Source organism: Cynoglossus semilaevis, chromosome 10, assembly GCF_000523025.1.
Source record: "Cynoglossus semilaevis isolate Cse_v1.0 chromosome 10, Cse_v1.0, whole genome shotgun sequence".
NCBI classification, from domain to species: Eukaryota; Metazoa; Chordata; class Actinopteri; order Pleuronectiformes; family Cynoglossidae; genus Cynoglossus; species Cynoglossus semilaevis.
In genome coordinates, this window is record NC_024316.1 from 14,979,451 (window position 1) to 15,004,704 (window position 25,254).

The 25,254-nt window shown below is 40.3% G+C and overlaps 1 protein-coding gene across 1 annotated transcript; it reads left to right on the forward strand.

The window, feature by feature from the left end:
* The first annotated feature begins 16,577 nt into the window (after nucleotides 1-16,577).
* sall4 (spalt-like transcription factor 4) lies at nucleotides 16,578-23,908 on the forward strand. Its single transcript, XM_008319044.3, has 4 exons — nucleotides 16,578-16,840; nucleotides 19,109-21,577; nucleotides 21,670-21,965; nucleotides 22,068-23,908. The coding sequence occupies exons 1-4, from the start codon at nucleotides 16,774-16,776 to the stop codon at nucleotides 22,500-22,502; spliced, it is 3,267 nt and encodes a 1,088-aa protein (XP_008317266.1). The 5' UTR covers nucleotides 16,578-16,773; the 3' UTR covers nucleotides 22,503-23,908.
* Nucleotides 23,909-25,254: the final 1,346 nt, after the last annotated feature.

Sequence of the window (25,254 nt, forward strand, 5' to 3'; positions counted from 1 at the left end):
TGGCAAATGTAAGAAAGTTTATAGGGAGGTGACAAAATCACAGGAGCGTGACACTGCAGAGTTGGAAATGACAGATACAGTGTGTAAAACACACAATGAGTCATAAAGTAAAGGTGGCAGCTCAGGAAAGAGCGCAGCCCGGTGGATGACAATGAAGGAACGTCTCTAACCTCGGACCACCTACCTCACACTCAGAAAGACTCAGAAAGACTCAGAAAATGTGATTTTTTAAATATTAATTTCAATCTGTGGGATTAGGATCAGGACTGGGATGAGGTTGATGAGATGTGCGACGACCAGGTCTTCAGGATTTCCAAACCTGAACGTAGAGTTGAAATTAGAGTTCGTTTTTAACTTAAAGTCATCATTGAAGATTTGTAACAGGTTTTGTTCTAGTTCCAAATTATTTTTATTTCTTTTTCTAAACCTGAAAGAAATTTTGGAAGGAACCAGATATCTTTAGTCGAGAAGAAGCGTTTCTGCTGAAAAGAAGGATTTTTAAAAAAATATATTTTATTTTGTATTAGAGCTAGCGTTTCTGCTTAAAAGAAGGATTTTTTATTTTATTTTCTATTAGAGCATTTTTTAAACTCCAATCATATGGGAGACTTTATTTATCAATAAATCAAAATCTTTTAATCTGTGTGCAGATTTGGAGATTTAGTATTTCTGCTGCAAAACAGGAATCATAATTTTATAAGCTTAGTATTAAAGCACAAGAAATCTTTATTTTTTATTTCTTTTTTTTTTATATTAGCTATAAAGATACATATATATATATTATTGATCCCCAGCTGGGAATTACATCGTTTTTGTTTTGTTTTTTAAGACATTTATTTATTAGCAAGCGTAGCATTTCTAAACGACCACCATTCTGTAACCTAACAATTATTTATTTTGATGAATTGGACCCTCTCCTTGGCTGTTTGTGTGGATAAGTGTGTGAGTGAACATTCATAAACAGGGTCAGATAAGCCACAGCCCCCTGCAATCACTCGTCCCACCAGTTCCACCATCCCACTGGCCCCACCGACCACCACGACCTCCCAGCAGCCACTTAGTCGTAGCAACAAGAGGTGACAAGACGCCGGGTCATAACGTGATCCAGGAAGGTCATGTGACCCTTAAAATGCCACCATAATCCAGCATCCATGTCTAAAGTGCAAATTACTCCGTTTCAGGAAGTTGGTTTGAGGAATCTGTGTGGAATTCCAGTTGAAAGTTCAGTATCTTCTTGTCCACAGCACAGAAGATCTGAGGATAAAAAACGGAGACAAAAAAAACCTGTTTAGCCTTTTTATGAAATGCTCTCTACCCCCTTCCAAAAAAAAAAAAAAAAAATCAGCTTTAACTAGTCAAACACACCCATCCCCCTACAAGTTGTCCTCCTCACCCTGCCCCCATGGGAGGAGGGGTGGTGGAGGGAGAGGGGGAGGCAGAGAGATCCCAAACCATCTGAATCTCTTTTAACTAACTGGCCAATGATTCCAGCGCGGTGCATTCCTGTCCAGAAGAGGAGAACTTCACCGTTCAACACATGGAATGTTGGCTGCGTTACGGCCGCTGAGGGCACGATACCTCCGACCACCGCCCAGGAAAAAGTGACGGGGGCGTCGGAAATAGTTCAACAGGTGTCCAGAAAGTTCTGAGACCAAAGACTGTCCTGAGGACAATAGCATCACATTAATACATCACTTTTTTTCCGAGCCTTTCAATTAAAATATATATATGTATATATATATATATATATATAGAAGTACCCGTGTGATAGGTGATGTAGGTGTAAAAAATATATTTTTCTTACTATGAATAATAGCACCGTAAAGGCACTAGATATAAAAGGAGTGAACTATGTGATACTGGTGTAAAGCTCTGCTCACTTTCTGTCTAGCTGATCGTGTTATTATTATTATTATTATTATTATTATTATTATTATTATTATTATTATTATTATTATTATTATTATTATTATTATTATTATTATTATTATTATTATTATTATTATTATTATTATTATTATTATTATTATTATTATTATTATTATTATTATTATTATTATTATTATTATTATTATTATTATTATTATTATTATTGATCATAATAATTCTATCCTGTCTCATTGATTCACTGTCCAATCTGATGATCGTGTCTATTTTAGGACATTTTATAGAGAAAGATTTTAAAAAAACAAAATTTTATTTTGAAGAAAATAAAACAGTAAATGACTGAGTGAGTTCACAAACACACACAGCACATCACCCTATCACCCACAGAGCTGTGTAACCCATGTGACATGGCCATCCGCTTAATTACATATTTATTGAACCAAACCTAAAGAAGTATTGGTGACGGTACCTTGTATGACCAAGTACACGAATATCATATCAGTTTGTAAAAACCACGATCTATTAGGCCCTGCTTTAGTGCCGTGGTTTCAGTGATACGTCATTTTTCTCCCGTGTTAAAGGTGGACTTCATCAGCTCAGGTTATTTTCCCACACCGAGGCCTCCCTCTGTGTTGCCTCAGCACCCATTTCCGACCTGTGTCTCCTGCAGTATTGATGGCTCTGGACAGACCGGCGTGGTCCACTCCTTCAGTGGTGTTTAATGGAGCTCATCGTCTCTCACTAATTCTCTCACCATTTCCCCTGAAACTGGACACTTCTGCCCATGTATCATCCAGCCGCACCTTTTCTTAGGAAGTGACTGGAGCATGGAGCACAGTCTTAGGGCTCCTTTAAAGACGAGGACAATGAGTGCAGGACAAGTTTCCCACTGAGCAGCTGTGTGATGGAAAACTGTTTGCTTTTTTTTTTTTTTTTTCCTTTTCCAGTGCATCCAGGAGCCACATAGGGGCTGTCACACGCCCAGGCTTTTTGACTGGTTTATATGGGTTTTTGAAAGCATGTGGGCTGGAACCAAACACATTCTGAAGTGTGAACGTCAAAAGGTAGCAGCTAGCGTAGCAATGCTAAATCTAACAATGTACGATTGGGATATCGCTGTAGAATCCAGGTCAGGTTTACGATCATTTATAGTCAAGGACTATATTCCCAACATGACTGAGAGATTTGGGAAAAGTCTTTAAATGCAACAATCCCACCTCCATAATCAACATTTTGACATCACCCTGAGAACCTGTCATCTGTGCCCGGCTAGCGTACCTCCACAGAGTCTGTATTGTGTTAGCAGGCAGATTATGTGCGCTGACACACAGACGGCAGCTAACTGAATGTGTCTGTGTGATAAGTCCTGGCCGAGCCTTTCATCCTCTGGACGTTTGGACGGAGACACAGACAGGTCAGGGTTAATGACAGGCTGTCATTGCACCTTTAATGTACAATGTGTTGAGTAAAGGCTGTTTACTCATCTTTGTATTGATAATGGCTTTCCACTGAGGAGGGGGAGGTCAAAATGTCACCTAGGGGGCGACACTCACAGAGTTACGCAACCTACATTTAGGAAAATATGCGTGTATGTGTCTGTGTATTTGTATATGTATATACATATATATAAGCATACATACGTTATAACTTTGTTATAAGTTACATATATTATATGTGTATATATTTATTTATGTATGTATATATACATATATATCATACATGAATAAATATATAGACATTTTCTCAAACATATGTGATGTATATATGCATATATAAATATGTGCATGTGTGCATACATACATACATACAAACAAATATATTTATACATATATTCATGTATATGCTTGAGGTTTAGGATTGAACTTTATTTATCCCACACTACATGCATACATACATACATACATACATACAAATAAATATATTTATACATATATGTTCATGTATATGTCTGAGGTTGAACTTTACTGATGCCGTTCATGTATATGTCTGAGGTTGAACTTCATTGATTCTGCACTGCAGAAATTATTGTATGAGTGAAGATATATGCATATGTATTTACCTGTACGTGTGTATGGTGAAACGGTTAACATATAACCGAACATATAACCCACTCCACTCCACCAGAGTGGGTTCATATTCCATATTTTTGCAACCAGATTCTATCTCTCCAGCCCACAGAGAAACAGAGGACGATCAACTTTTCCCTCGGAGAAGTCTGACTGTAATGGAATACTTGTTAAAAAGAGAAGAATGTGCTTTAATTTGTCAAGGGGATCTGAGCTGACAACTTTAGTAAAGTCCACTATAACAACCTTCCAGGGCCCCTGACCTAGGGAGGGAGTGACCCTTGACCTTATTTGGGCCTCTTTTATGAGGACTTTTTTTTGGCTCCAGCCAGATGGCTAAACTATCAAAGGGTTTTTTTATGAGAAAAATCTGCAGCCAAGAGTGAGGTAGTATATTTATCTCATTGTGTGCAGGACAAAGCCTCAGTGGCTTCCGACTAGGTGGAAGGAGTGGATACAGAGAGACACCCTCTGCCCACTGTCACCAGAGATCACCAGAGCAGTCGTTTCAGAGATCAAAAGGGAAAATGACTAAATTAGATATTTTTTTATCTTATTATATTATATCTTTACTCTGAAAAATCCATCACTTTATCTCACATAGAATGTCAACTTTACATATTTTTTTTAGTATTTACTTTTATTCTTAAAAATGTATCACTTCTTATTAAATATTTAATATATTTATATATTTCTTAATATATTTATATATATATATTATGACAATATATGTAAATATATGTAAAGCCTGACTGTGTTCCTGGCCTGTTTATGTACATGATGGCTATATATAATGATAGCGGCGTACTAATATTTTTTTTTTTTACAGAAAAAAAAGACCTTTTCTTTTATTTAGAGCCAAATTCACACCATGTGAAATTATTTGGATGATATTAGAAAAAAAACAAAGGACAAATCTCTTTTGACTTGCCCCTCCATCAGGGGTCGCCACAGTCGTGTAGCTGCACAGTGATTGGACAGAGTTTTATACTGTAACCGAACCTGTGATCATAAACTAGACAGAATCAAACCTCAGATCTCCTGCGGTTGGCAAGTCCACGACTGCCCTCTGACGGCCCCCGCCCCTTATATTCTGTCCAACTTTTTTTTATTTATTTTCCCTGTATATCAAGCCAGTTGAGTTTTTACTTGTTATAATCAGATGTTAAAAACATTAAAAAAGCCTTATGTTTTTGTTTGTTTTTTTTTTTTTCTTCCAGCCTTTAAAAACATTTCATCAAAGTTAGCCATGCACGGCGTGACAGTCGGCGGGGATTACAGATGAGTGCAGATCAGTGGAATTTGTGTGTTTGGGGAGCGGAGGAGTTGTGTGTCCCAGGGTCACTATAACTCGCTCTGCTCACATCACTCATACGGCTGCTTTCTGCCTGCTGGGTTAGGTTTCTGGAGATCGGACGTGGGTCTGGTCTGTGTTCTGCCTGCTGGGTTAGGTTTCTGGAGCTCGGACGTGGGTCTGGTCTGTATGAAGCAGAATCAGGGCTGGATGAACGTTAGCATTTCAATATACTGTGGTTGTAGCTGAAAACATGTTGTGAAAACAGCGCCCCTCCTGTCATACTGGTGAAACCCCCCCCACCTCCCCCACACCCTGCACCTCCTCACCCTTCACTCACCAGGGGAGAAAATGTTATTCACGCAGGAATATTCAGACAGCTGTTGTAAGCATTACCTGTTTGTTGTCCTCCTCAGCTTGTCCCTCTGAGACCAGCCATCACAGCTACGCTGTCCTCTGAGTGGACAGACGTCCGCTCATGTCCTAAAGTGGAAGAGATCTTGAGGGTTACATTAAAAAAATCTAAATTTCTGCGGCGCCCTCTATTTGCAGATAGAACTAACTCCACTGAACCCTAGATTAAAACACTGTCATTCATACAGAACAGCTCATCCTCATTGAACAAAGGGAATAAAATTCCAAATTAGTGCACGTCCCCAGTGATACAAATATAGCTTTGTACCTCCTATGGGCCCCGACCCTCATTTTGGGAGTGAACCTACGTAATTGGAAAAAGTCTAAAAAATAAATGGTCTTTATGTTTGACATATTAATCAAAATATTTGCTAAAAACACCTTTAGAAAAAAAAAAACACAAACCTTTCAAATGATTTACGTTTTATCCCATCTGTCGCTCGTACACCAGCGTTTTAAGAAGGCAGGTTAATAATTTCACTGACGGATCAGTTTTCTTTCTCGCCGGTCTTTACTACCCGATACACAAAGGAGACACTGATTAGTCATTAGCTAACATTTGTAGCTGTAATGACATTCAACCCTCCGTAAACACGGTAACCTTAGCTGTCGTGGTTTTAATGCGGCTGTTCCTCCTCCTGATTGCATTCGGAGGTCGAGCGAGATCTGAAGTCACTGGAAGCAGTTAAAATAATAGGAGCTGACCATGTGTTTGAGGTTATAAAAAAGGGAAGGGACCACCACCACCACCACCACCCAACCCCCAAACACACACACACACACACACGCAGTAGTTTTCATCAGACCACACACACACACACACACAGTGGTTTTCATCAGATGCAGCCTCTCACCCCTGAACCTTCCCTTAACCGGGACGCGTGTATGCCTAATCTTAATCCCTGACCCTAATTCCAACGCTTACTCCACCGTCAAAATGTTCTATGTTTTATTAGGGACCGAAAAGGTGTCTGTCCTCCTGAGGACACTTGGTCCCCACAACAAAGCTTTTTATAAAAAAAAAAGGTTCCAAAAAAACGACAACTTTACCTTCGAAAACTCGAAAAAGTTTTCTGTGTTTTTCTGAAGTATTTCATCCGGGCCTCATCTTGACCTTAAATAGACTCTCATATTCATTTAGGACCCTAGAAAGTGTCCCCACAAGGACAACATGTCCCTAAGAACAATACTATTAAAAAAAATGTCCCCCCAAGTACAGTTTTTCAGAAACACACACACAAACACACAACCAGCTAACAATAGCAAAACATTTATGAAGTTTTAACGGTCAGGACGGTTAGCATAAAGTTTTTTTTAAAAAAAAAACCCCACGCTGCGTCATTTTAAAGGTTTGATGACGAGGCAGTTTTTAAAAATCCCTGTTTATTTTCTGCTCCTTCACATGTGCTCACACATGCAAACACACCCCTGTTACAAAAAAAGAAAAAAAAATCTTCCCTGGCACATGTGTCCACACGCTCCTGGGAGCTGTCTATGCTGTGCACAGGGGGGGGGTGGGGGGGGGGGGGGGGGGGGGGGGGGTGTCTGTGGATACCTGAAATTCAGCAGTGAGTCACCGAGCCTCATCTGCTTGTTATTATTTGAAGTTGTCCTTAAGTTTTTGAACGTTAATGTGAATGTTTACGGCCGTTGGTCTGATGACGTCCTCTGACGTCACAGTTTAACCGACGTGATTTCTAACCCAACAGACGTGACAGGAAGTCAGAGGAGGATCTTTCACCCTGAGAAGTTTTTTTTTAATTTTTTTTATTGTAAAATCTCCGGAAGTTGCTCAACGCCACCCCGCTCCCCCTGCCCCCTCCCAGCGGCCGGCCCACCCTGCAGATGGCCAGAGGATCAGAGACTGTCAGCACGCTTAAACGAGCCAAGAGTCGTGGCTTCAGCCCCGCGGGGGAGGACACAGGCTGAATGGGGTATTTCCACCCAACACTAAAGCCCCCCACTGGGCATTTGTAAAATGATTTGTCCGCAATTTGTTTAATCAATATGGATGTGGGGGGGGCAGGGGGGGTGATATCCTCAGACAGAAGTCTTTTCTTTTCTCCTCCCTTTCTTTTTTTTCTTTTTTTTTTTAAACTCGTGAATGCATCAAAGGTTACGGTGAAATCCCAGGTTTTGTTTCCTCTCTGTGACTATTGATAAATCTGTTATTGATCAGTACGGAGCTGAAATGGTTGCATTTGAATAACAATAAAACATGACAAAAACCCCAAAATGTAATGCTTAACATATAAAATAATGAACATTTAAAAATGTTTCCCTGATTATAGCTGTGGATTGATTGTGATTAATCATGATTAATCGAGAGTGCAATGAATTCACGATTAGTCATGATTAATTGATAGTTTTAAAAAAAACATTTTTTTCCCGTTCACAGCTGGAACAGACTGATTGTGACCAATCCAAATACAGAAAGGCATGCTGGGATATTTTAGGCTTGATGAACCACTCTATCCACTTTGTATTAGAGGAATAAAAAGGAATTATGGGATATGTAGTGTGCCACATTCTGTGTATGCATCAGTACACATTAAATATTTGATGATTACTGCGTTGATGTTGATAGCTCTATTAACTATATACATACATATATATACAGTACATATATATATATATATATGACTGTAATGTCCGTTGTATTACAGTCTGTCTGTGTCTAGATCTACTGTATGTGGAGGTCATTTTGGAATTTAATGAGGCAGTTTTTTGTGCAGATTTTGTAGTTTGGGGTGAGGGGGTCGGGGGGGGAGGGAGACTAAGCTGTGGATGTTTTCTTCCATTATCATGCAACGCCCTCCATCACCCAGCTTCACCCACAGGCAGGTGACTTCAGTCCAGCTCAGAGTGACCGTCTCAGGACAAAGACACTATAAAAGAGTTTCTTTCCTTTTGTCTGGTTTGTGATTTACAGTCATGGAATCCTGCAGACAAGGTATTGTCCTCCAGTCAGGCAGGATGCTGTGGAGAACAGAAAAAAGATTTTTTTTTTCTTATGTACATTGTGAGAATTTAGTGATTCTGAGTTGTTGATTTTGTTTTTTTTTACTTTTGAATACAATAAAACAGTATTTGTAAAATCATACTGGACAACAAGAACCTCAGCTCACATTTTTTTGGTTCCTCTGAACTCACTCATAAATCCAGTGAGTGAATTAAAGGCATCGTGATTATATCCACCCTGTCAATCCCTGCAGAGACACGGGACTTTTTGTCACACACTTTTCATAGTTGAATCACTTCAACAGGTCCTTCACTTCCTCCCTTCCTCTCTCCCCCTCTCGCCCTCTCCATCAACCAAACCACCACAGCCCCAGTCCGGGGCAGATGTTGTCAGAATTCCTAATTTCCTTCTCCTTCTCTCGGCCCGTCACTTTTGAAAGAGAAAAGCAGGACAGAAAATAATCGGCAGAACATCCTATAAGTGCGAGTGTGGGAGGCGGCGGACGTGGGTGTGCTGGGGGTGTTAGCCCGACCACTGGGCCTCCCCAAGGCCTCCCCATCTGACCATTGTTTGGCATTTCTCTGGTTGCCATAACAACCATAATACACTCTTATCCATGTCTTGGCACAATGCAGCCCATAATTACAGCTCTGCTTCTTCAGACTCGGCTGAAAAGAAGCCATAACATAAACACGTCTCTTCATTGACTTTTTTTTTTTTTTTTTACTTTCATAAGAAAAGGAAAGCGCTGTACCTTGGATTATATTAAACACACAGGTTCAATCACATTGATTTCCTTCGGCGAACGGTTGAAAAATCTCTATAATATTTGGCTGGTCTGACAGGAAACGTCAGTGGAACAATACTGGGTTAAGTACAGTAGGCAGAGGCTCGGGGGATTAAGGGTTTCTTTCAGGCCTCACAGAAGGCAGTCAATACCTCAGAGGGCTGCAGCTGTCTCTGTCAATGGCTGCTGTAAAACGTACATTGAAGAGGCTGAAAACCCACCAGGTGTCTTTATGGTCTCTGAGTCCCAGAAGAACGGCCACATTCACTGTCAAGGGCTTTAGGTTGAGCATTTCATTTGTATTCAAGTTTTTTTCCAGCTGTTGTTTCCTTGAACTCCGGAGGCACTGGCGTGAGGGCGCTGCTGACGCTGGACTGACCCTTTAATAACGCAATAACAAATATCAGTGTCAGTTGCGTGAACTTTTGTTTATAAACTAAATTTAATCGTTTAAATCATCGGCTTCACTCTGATGTGACTCTTTTTGTTTCCGTGTTTCCGTGTTTCCGTGCTCCTGTCGACTGGTGTCAGCATGGATCATGTTAACGCAGGCGTGTTACAGTCATCAATGTTTCATCGCGTCATATTTTTTGCTGCAGTCACTTCACCATCTGGGGGCACTTTTCCACTCACCTTAATCCATCAATGTGAATGAGCGTAGCACATGTTCTGCCGCAGTGTAACACCAACGAGGTTAGCGCAGTTGAAAATGTGTACACCCACAGTGCCTCCTCATGGCTGTTTATTCTGTAGATGGGATTTACATAAAGGCCAGTAGGGGGCGCAATTTTTATTAAATAATTAAATACATTTTTAACAGTGTTAATATTTGACACGAGAAGCACATTTTTCAATTTAACGCTAATGTTAGCTGCTACTGGTGGCCATGCTAACAACGATACGTTTTGTATTGAGATGATGCCACTAGCCTAGGGCACTTCAGTGATAAAGAAACTCTTTGTTGCACAGTTAGCTCACAAAAGTTTTTTTTTTTTTTTAATTAATTCAGCCAACAGGTCAGGTAATGCTATATCGTTTGCTAAACTTTTTTGGTGCACTGGAGTCGCATCTTGTCTTCTTCTGGCTTTTAAATGAACTTTACTGCCATCTACAGGGCTGGAAGGAGTGTGCATCAGTGTTGATGAATGAAGATATTCATTTACATATAATTATACTTTCGTTTTAAATTATTAGCTCTTGGTTATATCATCGAACTCTTTGCGCTTTAACCAGAACCGAGGTGTTAATCATTATAACACAAGCTGCCAGTGTGCTACAGAAAGGTGCCGTTAAATGCCGTTATTTTTAAACATGTTTTTGTCCTGGATCAATTAATTTAAATGAACGTGTTAAAGCGTCAGCCCCAATAAATATATTAAATAACTCCCGACACATTCGGAGACTTTCTCCTTTCACCTGAAATTATTAGCTGTAACTCTCGCCCACTTTTTACCAAAGACATGTAAATCATGGTAGCACAAGCTGCCACTGTGCTCCTGAATGCATTCTCATAAGGTAATTATAAGTGGGAGAGAGGGCCGACGTCCTGAAGCCTTTCTGCTCAGTTCTTCCCACCCTGTAAATGTTTATGACCCCGGCCCAGATTGAATCTCAGATTTGAAGGATTGGCCCCCCTGTTGACTCACAGCTTGATGGTTTCTGCTAAGCTCTCCCTATCTCTTTGTTTATTGTGTCTCAAATTCTTCAAGTTTGACCTTTTCTCCTGCAAAACTAAAAAAGAAAAAAAAAAAAAAATCCCACAATCAATTCTGCTCTGAGTTTGGATTTGGAAAAAAAAATCTTGACAGGAGTTGAAGAAAACAAGTTTTCTCTCCCTGTACGTTAACATTTGTAAAGCTTGTTATAATGCTGTTATGTTACATTATCATAGTGGCTGAGTGTTAGTGAGAGTGAGAAGTCATCACAGCGGGGGTCTCTTGATTCCCCCCACTCTATTGTTTATTGATGGAGGCAGTTGTCGCAGCCATGTTATAACAAAAGCCTGACTATTGCTGTGTTTACCTCTGCACAGGAACCACTGGGCAATTCTCCATTAAATTACAGCCATGTGTGGGCCACTGATCTCTCCCCTCACCCGCCCAGTCATGCAGCAGAAACACACACACACACACACACACACACACACACACACACACACAGGGTCCAGGAGAATATTACACTGTTACCATCACCATAAACAAAGACCCTTAAAAACCCACTCTGGTCTTTATTTTCTCATGTCTTTGTGTGAAGAAATAAAAATTACAAAGGTGCAAAATTAGCAATTAGCTCAGAATTCCTGTCCATCATAAGTAGGATTTTTTTCCCACATTTTCCAAAAGGTAAAAATCATCACCAGAGCCAAAGTTGTTTGTGGAATGCTGTGGCCCGTAATTTCCTTTGAGCCCCAACCCCCCACCCCCGAGTCCCGGCAGTCAATGGTGAGAGACAAATAAGCAGTCATCTTGTTATCTCCCAGGTCACAGATCTAGTTTAAAGACAGTCATTTATACTTCCTGTTTCACCCAGGTGCCACAGCTATTCACAGCCTTCTCTTAACATGCAAATTCAGCTTCAGTGCTCGCAGAGCGCTAATGTCATTTTCTTCTGGGAAAAATCCTGCAAAAATATAATGAAATATAATAATCTTCTAGTTTCAGTTTACTTTCTCAGTGTGAAACCTGGTCCAGTTTAACTGAACACTGATACATATAACTGCAGGAATTGAAGAAAGATAAGAGCAAAGAAGTAGTTAAATGTCACACAGATGAATGAAGACAAATGATTTTCAGTAAATACACTGAAGTGATCAGACTAATTAAGTTATATGGCAATCACTGTAATACACAAATGCTCAGTTATATATGTGAATATATATTTTTCTGGATACTTGTACGTGTTGACCATTCCACAGCTGTAAAACTGCATGTTTGAAAAACACAATCCAAATACTCTATGGTAGATACAACATTCATTCACTGGATAATTATATGTGTTTAATTTTTAATATTTGTGTGTATGTATATTTCAACTTTATATCTATTTTTAAATTTTCCGACAAGTACAATCTCCCCTACAGGACAAGTAAAGGTATTCTTCTGGGGAACATGCTCGTAACACTGCTGTTTATAATATACAGTATGTACACAGTGCACTGTGACTGTGTGCCTACGTCGATGTCGCCGGGTCAACAGGAGGCACGTTTGTCCAACAATATGACTCACATGTGTAATTCTTTTCAAAGAGTAACAATCAATTGGCGAAAGACAATGTTGGTGCCGCGGACCAACAGCCAATCGCTTTCACCTCGGTGCCCTGCTCTTTATTCTGGGCCGATGTTCGCAAACAAAGGGCTAAATACATGTGTTCATGAAAAGACGGACATTTAAAAAGGCCGGCGGCCAATCAATGATGAAAACAGACTGACACTATAGTAATGGCTGTGAGCTGCTGTACTCAGATAATGACATGTTTAGATGATTGTGCAATCGACGAAAACAAACTATGGCAGAGAAAATAACTGAATAATCTTCTCCTGGCTGAAGAAGAAGGTGCATCGATCGTCCGTATTGGCACAGCTGATACTGTGAGAAAACAGGGTGTGTGTGTGTGGGGGGGTGGGGTCTACATGAAAAACCAACAAATGTCAGATGAACCGTTTTCATTTGTCACTGTTTGTTTTTAGCTTCACAAAGCAATAAAACAAAATATCTTTTGAGACACAAGTGGTGCATTGTGGGTTGCATGTTGCTAAGGTACAGAGACTTTCGAAATACTCGCTGAAATTTCCCTGTTGCTAAGGTACAGAGAATTTTGAAATACTCACTGAAATCTCCCCAATTCTCAAATGGATCTGGGCCACTCTTAGGTTTTCTTTGGGCCCGATGTGGGCCAAGAGCCACCATTTGGATCGTCTAGTTTTACAACATTCACCTACAGCTGCTGTGTAGTTTATTGCTAACACTTGCATACACAAGTAATGTATGGTGGATTGCGTGTTGCTAGGGTACAGAGAGTGTTGCATTCATGGTCTGTTCTACTGTAGGAGTTTTGCATACTCGCCAACTGTGATCCTTTCAGTTTTTCTTCCATGTTTGTCATGTGACACTGGGCCGCTCTTGGGGTTGCATCAGTGCCACATGTGGCCCACGGGCTGCTGTTTGAATATACTGGTTTTACCCCATTGGCCTACAGCTTATCAAATAATTACAGACGTCATGTCGAACGTTGTCATGTAGCAGCAGGATAATGTGGTGTTGTCTTCATGTCGTCCAGGTCTATCTTGGAGGTGAGCTGTAAATACATAAAACCCTGCCTCACAGAGGCCGTTCATTCTGCGCTACACTTAAAAAATTCCAAACTCAGTTTGTTTGAGCAGCGGCACCCGTTATCACACCGAGGTGGAACTGTTTCCCGGGTTGTCCCGTGCCTTTCATCTTTTACTGAGTCCTAAAAAAAACACATGTTCAATTCACAATTCCTCAACAAGTGTGGGGCCGTTATTGTTTGTCCACTGCAAGGTCATCGTAAAGCGCAGCAAATGACACATCTGTTAAAGTCAACCTCTCCTCGTCTCCCAGCATTCACTCCGGTCGACCCCAGTGGGAATAAAAGAGAGGTCAGCATATAGAAAAAGGTAGAATGTTCTGGGCGAATAATAACCCAGCCAAGGTTGTCTTCGAGCTGCCTCGTTGGACAGTTATGAGTCCTTTCATGTCCCACCTCTGTGAAGAGACTATTGTCAGATATATGACCTGAGCAAGGACGCAGCACCGCACCGCACCGCGGCGTTGGGCTCTGTGCTCGTTCTAACACGTTCTCTTCAGGGGGGCTATTGTTTGTCCTCTCTGAGGAGAAGACATGACCCATCAGCACGGAGTCAGTACAGTGGGTGAGGTTTGGAAAATGCACCGCGGTGTCAGTACCAGGGGGAATCGATTCGATTAGTCTAGGTTACATTTGATTTGATTTGATTCTATTTAGATTAGATTAGGTTAGGTTAAGTTAGGTTAGGTTAGGTTAGTTTAGGTTAGGTTAGGTTAGGTTAGCTCAGGTTAAGTTAGGTTAGGTTTGATTCGATTCCATTCAGACTTTTTAAGTCATATCAACCTGCTGTTCTCATTCACTCACCATTTGTCTGTTTCCATTTATATCCAATAATATCCAGGTATATGTTTTTTCTGATCTCAATTAATCATGATTATTTGAAATAAATCACTTTCATAATTCATCTTTTTACTTACTCTTTTTGTCCAAAGTGTCATCTATATTTTTCTAATTTCATGATGTGATAAAACACTATGAAGTTCAAGTCCTAAACAAAGACCAGAGTGAATGTGTATTCAGGTATTTCCTACTCATTGTTTTTATATATTTCACAGATGAGTCCAACCTCCCCAGTGTCTTTTGATTCCCACCACTGCAGTTTAACGACTGCTCAGACTTTGACTTGTTTAGATTGAATGGCGGAGAAACATTGTATTCGAGCATAGTTTCTTATTGGGGCCATAAAGCGTCTAGACACGACTCCCCTCTTCTTTCCACCTTCGGCCCAGCCCAGTAAAAAGGCATTTGTTTGTCTGAATGCATGGGCTCGTCTTTGTTTCACACTTATCAGCTGTGAGATTATATAACGTCGCAGCACTTAGCGGCCAGTAACGTCGGCCATATTGCGATGCTTTGGTCAGAATGGTGCAGTGTCCTGTTGTGGCTTAAAGACTAAGATCAACATTTTTTAAAACTTTTTTTTAAAGCAGGTCAAATTTGATCATATGAAAATAGTTATGGGTTTCTTAAAAAACAAAACAACAAAAAACATTTGGTGACAAATATTGTTCTGTTTGAGTTTTGGACAGAATGCATTTGAATCAAAAAAAAGCTGACGATAAATCTTTCTAAACTTTATATTTGAGACCTCCAGTCCATTCTCGATGAACTTATTGTTGGAATAAAAAGTAAAAACACAGACTAGGTGGATTTCAGATCTGGGATTCATCAAAACACATATATCGCAGAAAGTTTTAATATTTGTCCTATTCAAAAGCAGAGTTAATAAAATGAAATAAGAAACGTGATTCTTTTTAGATAAACACAGTTTATCAAAGCATTTCAAGTAATGAGAAACAAATAAGATCCAAAACCTTCCAAAAACTTTTTTAATATAATATCTAAAAGGATTTTAAATATAATAAAAAAACAGATTAAAGTGCAGAGAAAAATGAAGAAGGTGAAACAAGTCTTCAGGAAATAAACTAGTTAGATGAACTGGTCCATTGATGTATTAAAATATGTCCAGAAATAATAAAGTTAGCTTTAATTTAGTTTTAAAATTGCACTAACAATGATCCAAAAGCTTCTGTGTATGAACAGACTTCAGTATACTGTGTGGAAAAATATCCTTTCACTTTGTTTGTGATTCATATATTTAAAAAATGTATATTACTACAACTCTAAGTACAAATATTTCTCCACATTCTTAAATGGCAAACTAAAGCATTTAATAAATTATCATATGAACCAATTGAAAATAAATGATAAAAAATAAAATGTAATTCAATTATTATTAACATCTAGTCACCGGCCGAATGTGGGGACATGGCTGACAAGTAGCTGCCCACGAGCCAGGACTTTGATACCCTTGGTTCACAGGCTACTTTTGCACGTGTGTTGTTGTGGTTGCTCCTCTATTATATTCTATACAATAAATACTTGCAGCTATTTTTTTTCCTTGACTAAATACAGAGGGTGGACATCTTCAAAACTCAGAAAAAAAAACATTTTTTTAATTGATAACACTGTTATGTTTTATTGTCTTTCTTGTTGTACAGTCTGTTCTAACAGTGGTTGATTGTTGTTGGTGATTATTCAATTCTAAATTCCAAATATGATTATTATAATATAAATAATCAATAAATAATTATAATCGTGAATGAGTGACATCTGATTAAATGGTTCCAGTTCCTGCAGCACTTTTGTCTAAGATGGTGAGGATAAAGAAGTTTTTTTTTTGTTTTTTTTTCTTTTCTTCTCCTTCTTGTTCCGTGGAGGAGGAAAAGAGCGATGAGCCGGGGGTGAAGTAAGCCTGCCTCCACCCTGCTCTCCATCCACTCGCAGAGCTCATCCCGCCCCCTCCTGCCACAGCGCCGCACTCATCAATAGGGCGCACATTTGAATAATGTGTGAGCACTTGGACTGGAGCCAATCAGCTGTCAGGGGACCGTGATAAATCGCAATGCATTATTGATAATAATAATTGCGTTGACATGCGCATTTCTGCTCCATGGCCTAATTTTCCATGCACAAGAATTTGTTGAAGAAGGGGAGGAAAATTTGTTTGTGACTCTTTGCCCCTGATGGTTGCACCATGTCGAGGCGCAAGCAAGCCAAGCCGCAGCACATCAACTCGGACGAACCCGGTTCGCTTGAAAATGGTAAGTTTACGCACAGGAGAGCGATAGAAACGCCGCCGCACGGACCGCGGCGTGCTTCCCATGTTTCCAAGCGGTGACATTTTACCAAAAAAAAAAAAGTTTGGAGTCCGGACTTTAACATCTTTGTTCCGGCACTTTGACCTGTTGCTTTCACGTGTGATTTCCAACCGAGCGAAGTCTGGAAACGACGCGTCTGTTTATTAATGTTAAACACGACACAGGTGCTTCACCGTGGTCGACCGGCGAGAAAATGTTTTATTAGTGGTTTGGGTAAAAATCTGTACATCGTGATTTAACGCCATATGAACCATTTTTTCCCGAGTCGAGACTCACTTTAAAGTTGGTTAATCTGTTGAACTTTTACATTCTTTGAAGACGCGCTTGTTTCTGTTTATTTATTTTGTATTTCCAAACACAGCGCTTTAAAATGGACACAATATGTTGCCATGTAACAGACGAATTGTTCGGACCAAATCCTAACCTTTCTATTCATTGAAATATTTCAGCATAACTATTTATTTCTCGAAACCTCTATATAATCACGTACCTAAATTTATTTTTGCAATATTTGGGATATCTGTCCTGTATTTGGCTCTTTTTTTTAATTTCATGTTTCAGTTTCATGTCTCGTTTTCTCTCATTTATATGAACGCACCATTACTCGGTGTATTTTGATATTGCTGTTGCAGTGATGGTTTGATTTGTTTGCGTCACAGTTGAGGTTTTTGGACAAAGGTGCGTAAAAAAAAAACTATGAAATGTGACTCTGGTGTAAGCTGACCTGAAGGCAATAAATCCCCCAGTTTAATGCATGACTGTTTCCTTTCGTACATATGTGGAGGTGGGGGATGGAGCCGTGGCCTTTTTGTGGAGCCTGGGTGGGGGTGCTTTTTTTTCTTCTTTTTTTGGTGTTGCCATATGCAAGTTTTTTGCTCTAGAAGAAATATCTCCACAACATTTACAGTGGAACGCAAACGTACCAGAAACCATTCAATCACGAGTATCAATCAGGTTGTACTGAAGTATTGAAACTTTAAGAAATGATTGCCATTCATGTAGTTTGACCTCGTGTCATGTACCCCACTATAGGTGATCTGATGTGGGTCAGGCGCCGTCAAGTGGTAATCTGGCGCATTTTTTTTTTCATATTAAAACCAACACGATATATTTTTATTTACATTATGGTGCAAATAAACGAATGCACGTTTATAATCTCTAGTTTTTCTGTCATGAATAACGCCCCCTTGAGGAGTACAATGTGATGCGACAGGTTTCTGTATTTTGTTTTTCCAGTTTCCTCTGAAACTGATTAAATGCCTCCCAGTGAGCAATTAACAAGTTTGTCTGGGTGAATGCAAACAGGTGGTCTACCCCCTTCATGTGGCACATTTGCATTTAAGAATACACCCAGTTGTGAAATTGTTAGGAGACACACAAATGCACACATTGAGCACTTATCAGGTCTTCAAAGGCTGTGAAAAGACTTGGTGGTCCCCGTCTGTGCCCCCGCCCCTTGGCTCTGGTCAGCCTGTGTTTGTGTGGTAAACTTTAAACTTTTGCATATCTTCTGGAACCTTCTATCCTGGTCACAGCTGTAATTAATAGACATTATTTTTTGGACTCCCAGCGTAGTGAGCATTCTACCACACACAGAGCTGGAAACGGATCTGATATATTAGCAATTGGTGGTGGCGGGGGGTGAAGGGTGGTCGTTTCAGAGAGGAGTAATTTAATGCCCCGCAGCTCTTTGTCTTTCTGGACATTGTTCTGTTTGAGGTAGGAGGTTAGTGATTGCCCCCTTGTGGCTCAGTAGTCAACAGACAAATAGAAGCACAGCGAAGTGATCTTAGAGGGGAAGTGTTACTTTTTAATGTTTAATTTAAGTAAATAAATGTAAAAAAAAATCTTAAAGGGTAACGCAATAATAACCTGAGTTGTCAATATATAAAAAAATAATCCAGTGTTCGGACAAGCCCAGTTTATGATTCAAAAAGTTAAAGAACATCAAGGAAATGTTGCAGTGTTGAAAATAAATTATTTTTTGTTGAGTTTTTTCATGTACTTTTTCTTTACCTGTATGTAATGTACCTTTTTTACATTAATACACACAGCCAAAAAGCTATATTTGACCACAGATATACATATAATAATTCTAAATCTAGTTTTCCACATAATGAACTCCAATAGAGATTTGCTGAGATAAAATAATCACCTGCTTGTACTTAAATGGTAAAGAATACGTTTTTAAAACTGTTCCTCTCGTTTCAGGAATTCATCAAGATCATCAGGCTGAAGAGACTGGAAATGAAGTGAAGCGATTCAGAATGGATGAGACCAGGGTCTGCAACAAGTGCTGTGCCGAGTTCTTCGATGAGGCAGAATTTATCGAGCATGAGAAGAATTGCACTAAAAATCAACAGGTGGTCATCATGAAGGAAGGGGACGGCAATGAAGTGCCAGAGGAATATTCCCAAGGATCTCCTGAAGCTGACGGCCTCACCAGTGACCATGATGACAGCCAGTCCAGTGGTCATTCCCTGTCCAACGGCAATGCAGACCATATGGACAGAGTAGACGAAGACTCCAGCATGAATGCAGACGACACAGGGCATCAGGACGCAGATATGCCAGCTAGCCCCGAGATGTCTTATCATCTTTCGCCCAAAATGCAAGATTCCAACGTGACCCTCGAGACCATGCCAGACACAAGGGTTGCTGTATCCCAACATTCTTCAAGTAACACATCCCTGTCTTCACCACAAGATGCCATACAGGCCATTCCAATGATCCTGGAGCAGTTAGTCTGCCTGCAGCAGCAACAGCTGCAGCAAATCCAGCTCACGGAGCAGATAAGAATTCAAGTTGCTATGATGACTCCACAGGGTCTCCATGCATCAGTCGGGGCAGTGATGGACCCCCTGAAGGCCCTTGGAGCCCATCTCTCTCAACAGCTTTCTGCAGCAGCTGCTCTAATAGGAAAAAGAACTGGAAGTCAAAGCCTTTCAATGGAGACCATGAAGCAAGGTAAACTACCTGTGCCCGCTGCTATCTCTACCTCTCTACCTGGAGGACTGGCTTCGGTAAATTCTAAATCAGACATTTTGAAGGGCATTCCAGATCTGGCAAGCCGTTTACCAGCATTGCTTCCTCAGTCAGAGAGTGTCATGGGATTCCCAAGCACTTTTAATGGTATTCAAGGGATGGAATCTTCCAAAAAATTGAAGACAAAGATGTTGAGCCTCCCACCAGAATCAAAGAATGGCGAGTCCCTGTACAAGCACAAATGTAAGTACTGTGGAAAGACCTTTGGCAATGACAGTGCACTACAGATTCACCTGCGTTCTCACACCGGCGAGAGGCCTTTCAAGTGTAATATTTGTGGAAACCGCTTCACAACCAAAGGGAACCTAAAGGTGCATTTTCAGAGGCATAAAGATAAGTACCCAAACATTACCATGAATCCTCATCCTGTGCCAGAGCACCTTGACAGTATTCCAACCACCAGTGGAATTCCATTTGGCATGTCCATACCCCTGGAAGAGGCAAACATGACTGAAACAAAGCCAGTTGTTGGTCATACTGCTACTGGGTTCCAGCCGTCATCAGTGTCAGGATTCAAGTCCAACTTTGAAGGCTTTGGTGGGGACCAGTACTTGCAGAGACCGTCCCCAACAGCAGGTGACAGCTCTCCGTCAGTGTCCTCCAATATGTTTGGTCAGGAGGCTGTGTTGGATCAAAGCCAGAAAGATACTAAAGATCTGCTAGGAGCCTTGCAGCAAATGAATGGCAGTGTTCTTGCAGGAGAACAAAGCTCCGGGACGGCAAAACTTCAGCAAATGGTGGACGGCCTGGAAAAGAAGACCAACGACCCTAATGAGTGCGTGATATGCCACAGGGTGCTGAGTTGCCAGAGTTCACTGAAAATGCATTACCGCACACACACCGGTGAGAGGCCGTACAAGTGCAAGATCTGTGGCCGTGCGTTCTCCACCAAGGGCAATCTCAAAGCCCATTATGGAGTGCACAGGGCTAACACTCCGCTAAAGATGCAGCACTCTTGTCCCATATGCCAGAAGAAGTTCACAAACGCAGTGGTTCTGCAGCAGCACATTCGCATGCACATGGGTGGGCAGATCCCCAACACTCCAGTGCCTGAGAACCAGTTTGAAGCAGAGGCAGTGGAGCAATCAATGCCAGAGGAGAAAACCATGGACTTGAATGGATTTGATGCAACAATGGAGGATCACGAGACAGAGGTTAACCCACAGAAGCAAAAAAGCACCTTAGATTCTATCCCACCCGTCTTGGAGGAGCAACCTCAGAACCATTCTTCCCCCGCTGTATTCTCCAGCCTGGATGTCTTGAAGAACCTCACATCTGCTCTTGCACTGAAACGACAGAGTAGCACAGCTTCAGAGAGTGAAGGAACATCCAAAGATTCACCATCGGCTGCTAGAGAGCAGGAGTATCACAATGGCCGCAGTCCTGCTATTTCTGACTCTGCCATGTCTTTTCATTCAGCCTCTCCTTTGAACAGCAACAACCACAACACAAGTAGCAGCAAGTCTCCAGAGTCAGCTGCTGATGACTTTACCTACAGTGGACCAAAATTAGACCTCAGTGCCCATCAGGAGGGCACTGAGTCAAGTGGAGCTCTTGACCTCACAGCATCCAGCAGCTTCACCCCTAAAGCCATCAAAGAAGAACCAGGCATGCCATTCTCAAATGGAGATTATGGTAAGTTGTACTTGCTACATTTGTAGAAACCCAAATATTTTTCACATGATCCAACTTCAGAGGTGTAATCGATCCCTTCGTTGTGCCAACAGCTCCGCCTTACATGAGGATGCCATCAAGTCTGTCCAGTTTGGAGATGAAGATTCCCTCAGAGAATCCTTTGGGCCCTCATAGTTTGTTCAACTCCCATATGCCTCAGGGAACAGCCCTGCCCTCAGCGGTCTCCCCCGCACCCCGCCGCTCTACCAAACAGCACATGTGTAACGCTTGCGGCAAGAATTTCTCATCGGCCAGTGCCTTGCAGATTCATGAGCGCACTCATACTGGGGAGAAGCCTTTTGCCTGTCATATCTGCGGCAGAGCTTTTACCACCAAGGGAAATCTAAAAGTAAGCTTTCACTGTCTTGAGTGTCAAGTTTTATTTAAAGTTAAAAAAGAAAAAGAAAAACGTTTTAAGGAGCAGCAACTTACCGAAAATCCTGTTTTTCAGGTGCACATTGGCACTCACATGTGGAACAACACTTCACGCCGTGGCCAGCGTCTGTCTTTGGAGAATCCAATGGCCCTGATGGCAATGAGCGCCGAAGCCAAGAGGTTGCCAGAAATAATGCAGGCACCGAAAGAACTAAGTGCTCAACCCCTGAACTTTGATACGTCTCTGTGGAACCAGTATGCAGCTGCCTTCAGTGGTGGCCTGACCATGAAGACTAATGAAATATCCGTCATCCAAGGTGGTGGAATCCCACTCCCGGGGAGCCCTGCTGGTGGTCCTCTTATTGGATCTACTGGAGGTCTGATGAAGATGGATGGCTCCCACTCTGGTTTGCCTGCCACAGTGGCAGAAATTGAAAAGAACAGCTCAGACAGTGTGCCAAAATCACAGTTCCCTCATTTCATGGAAGAGGGTAAAATTGCGGTGAATTAGGTATTTGGTTCTATCAGCCAGTTATTTCCTAGAATCTCATTTTTGAATGTCTTACCATTTGGAATAAGGTACAATCGATACTCGGAGAAAAGCTTCTAGATCTAAGCTAATCATTTCCCTTGGTTCAATACAAGTCTTCGTCTGATTCAAGTGGTTTTTTTTTTTTGTTTTTTTTTAGTTGAACTTGATATAACTACTGTAGTTGTGTTTTATTTTACATAAATATATATATATGCGGGTATTTTTTTTTATTTTACTCTCTGTGACTTGTTTGCTATTGATCCAGAAGTTTGAATGTATAACTTACTTGAAACTGCATTAATTCTCGCTTTGATACTGAAGGATTTTGACTTTAATAGAAAACATTTCAGGGCAGGTCTTGATGTTTCAGTGTTGATGATGGTGTAGCTAAACACGTGTTAAAAATGACTACTTTCTCTCTTACTGTGTGCCGTACTTTTTATAACATTGTACATTTTTCTGAGAGGTTAATGTTTTCTCTCCTTCTGAGGGTTCGTCAGAGCGACTCTGCAGTCCTGTCTGCGGAGAGTCCTAAGGCAGATACAGAGACTTTTTTTTGCCAAGTGCCTAACTCTAAATTGTACTTGTTGCTGTCGTCTTTCATCTGCACAACTATGTTATGAAGGCCCTGTTAGACTGACATTTGTGGTTATTTTGTGGGTATCATGGTTCACTCTTTCAAAATCTCCAATCTATTCCTCTTTAAATCTGCATGGTCAATAAGTTGGCTGAGCTCTACAGGCTGTTAAACGCTTGACATTCTCATGCCTGCACTTTATTCAGGTTTTGATCTCTTTTGTTTGTTGTTTCATTTTCCACTGCTTTATTGTGATGGGGAGAAGGGGCAAATCGAGTATTTTGTCCGCTTTTCCCCATTTAGGTTTTGTTTTAATCAGCCATTTAAAGTAACTGTCAAGACGTATCAACTTGTAGCATCACTAATTTATTTATAATGCATAAAATGCTTGAGTTTCGGGGGGTACGTTCTACCTCGTTTAGATTTTAGTTGTCCTCTACGCCCCCTGTGCTCCATGCAATGCTCTGTATATTTTTTGATACATTCGTGAGTGTACGATAAGAGTTTTTTCCTTCTCAGCCTGCTGAGTTGAACAGTAATGAATGTATCACTGGACACTTTACACCTCAGAATGGTCAGAGTACTTTGGGCCCCTGCTGTACATTCCTTGTCAATATGCATTTGCCAGATCGTGCCTTTCTTTAGCAAACATCTCAAAACTGCTTTCAAGTTGTCTCTACAGTTCCGGTGATGTTGAACCAAGGTGGCTTGTTTACAATGTAAATGTTTTTGTTTCTCAAATGCTTTCTTCATCTAAATGTTTTCTGGTTTTGAGAAATAAATCAGAGTGAGTTTTTTCAAATATCTTCCTTGTCACTGCTTATTTACATATTTGATGACCCATTGCTCTACCAGGATTTCTTGTAGCTTTGTTTACAATTATATATTTTTTAAACAATATTGTTCTTGTTGGCTTTCTAGGTATGTATGTAGCATGAGAATTAAACATTCCTGAACATACTACTTTTAAAAGGTACACTATTACTCTACATTTGATCATGTTCACTAAGATTAAAATATCAGTCTCCTAGTATGTTCAACTGTTGTTTTCAAACCAGACCAAGAATTAGATTTGTTGCTGACTGCTGTGTTATTTTTACATTCTTACGTTATTCTCTCTTATCCTCTTACAGGTACAAGTAAGCAATTCTGAAGCAGCTGTTATAAAATAAATAAGATGTATATACAATGTTTATGTCCCATTTACCAACACCTAGTAACAATGTTTATGTCCCATTTACCAACACACACTAAAAGTGTATTAGCTAGTTCACCAGGTATTAGCTGTTTCTCAGCGATCATCTAATAAGTTTTAGCTGATTAGCTCATATTTAACCCTGTTGAGGCTCAGCTTCACTTGGCTTCCATCTGGCTTAAATAAATGAGGTTAGGCCGATTGGATAACAGATGTAAAACAGGAGTCAATGGAGCAATAGGTGAGCGTTGATTGATGGAAGCAGAACCACTTATTCTTGACACCTTTAAAAAATAGCCTGAAACACTGATTATAGAGGCAAACAGCAGCTTGTGTATTTTTGTGGCTATTTGGCTTTTTCCAATTTATCTAAGTATACTAGTGTAAATATTGTTGCCGTTTCTTGCTTCAGTATAATTGTCATGTTTGTTTGTACCGTAAAATAAGAGCATTTTAAGAATATTAATACCTTTAAAAACGGTTCCTAAAATTAACTTCCCATTTAAAGACCAACAACAATATCTAAAAACGGTTCCTAAAATTAACTTCCCGTTTAAAGACCAACAACCACAGATAATTGTATACGTATCTTATATTATTCTCTTTTGAAAGGTAAATATGATGTATTACGCAAAAAATATATATACGGCAAAATAACTGTGAATGCGACCATTAAAACTAAACTTTTATATACTGTTATTCAATATATTATTTGAAAACCCATCTTCGTTTCCCTTTTTTTCAGTCTTGATGTCAGAAATGTTTGACACCTGCTTAAACCGCTGCGTGGCGTCGACTCCACGTAGTGACACAGCAAAACATATATAATTCACTCATATTAACCCTCCTCCAGGGACCTTTTTAATTATTATTTAATACAACAGAAGTTGTTATGATAAAATCGCGTTTTAGGTAGGCTAACAGTGACTCGCTCTCTTGTGTCACCTTAATGTTTACTA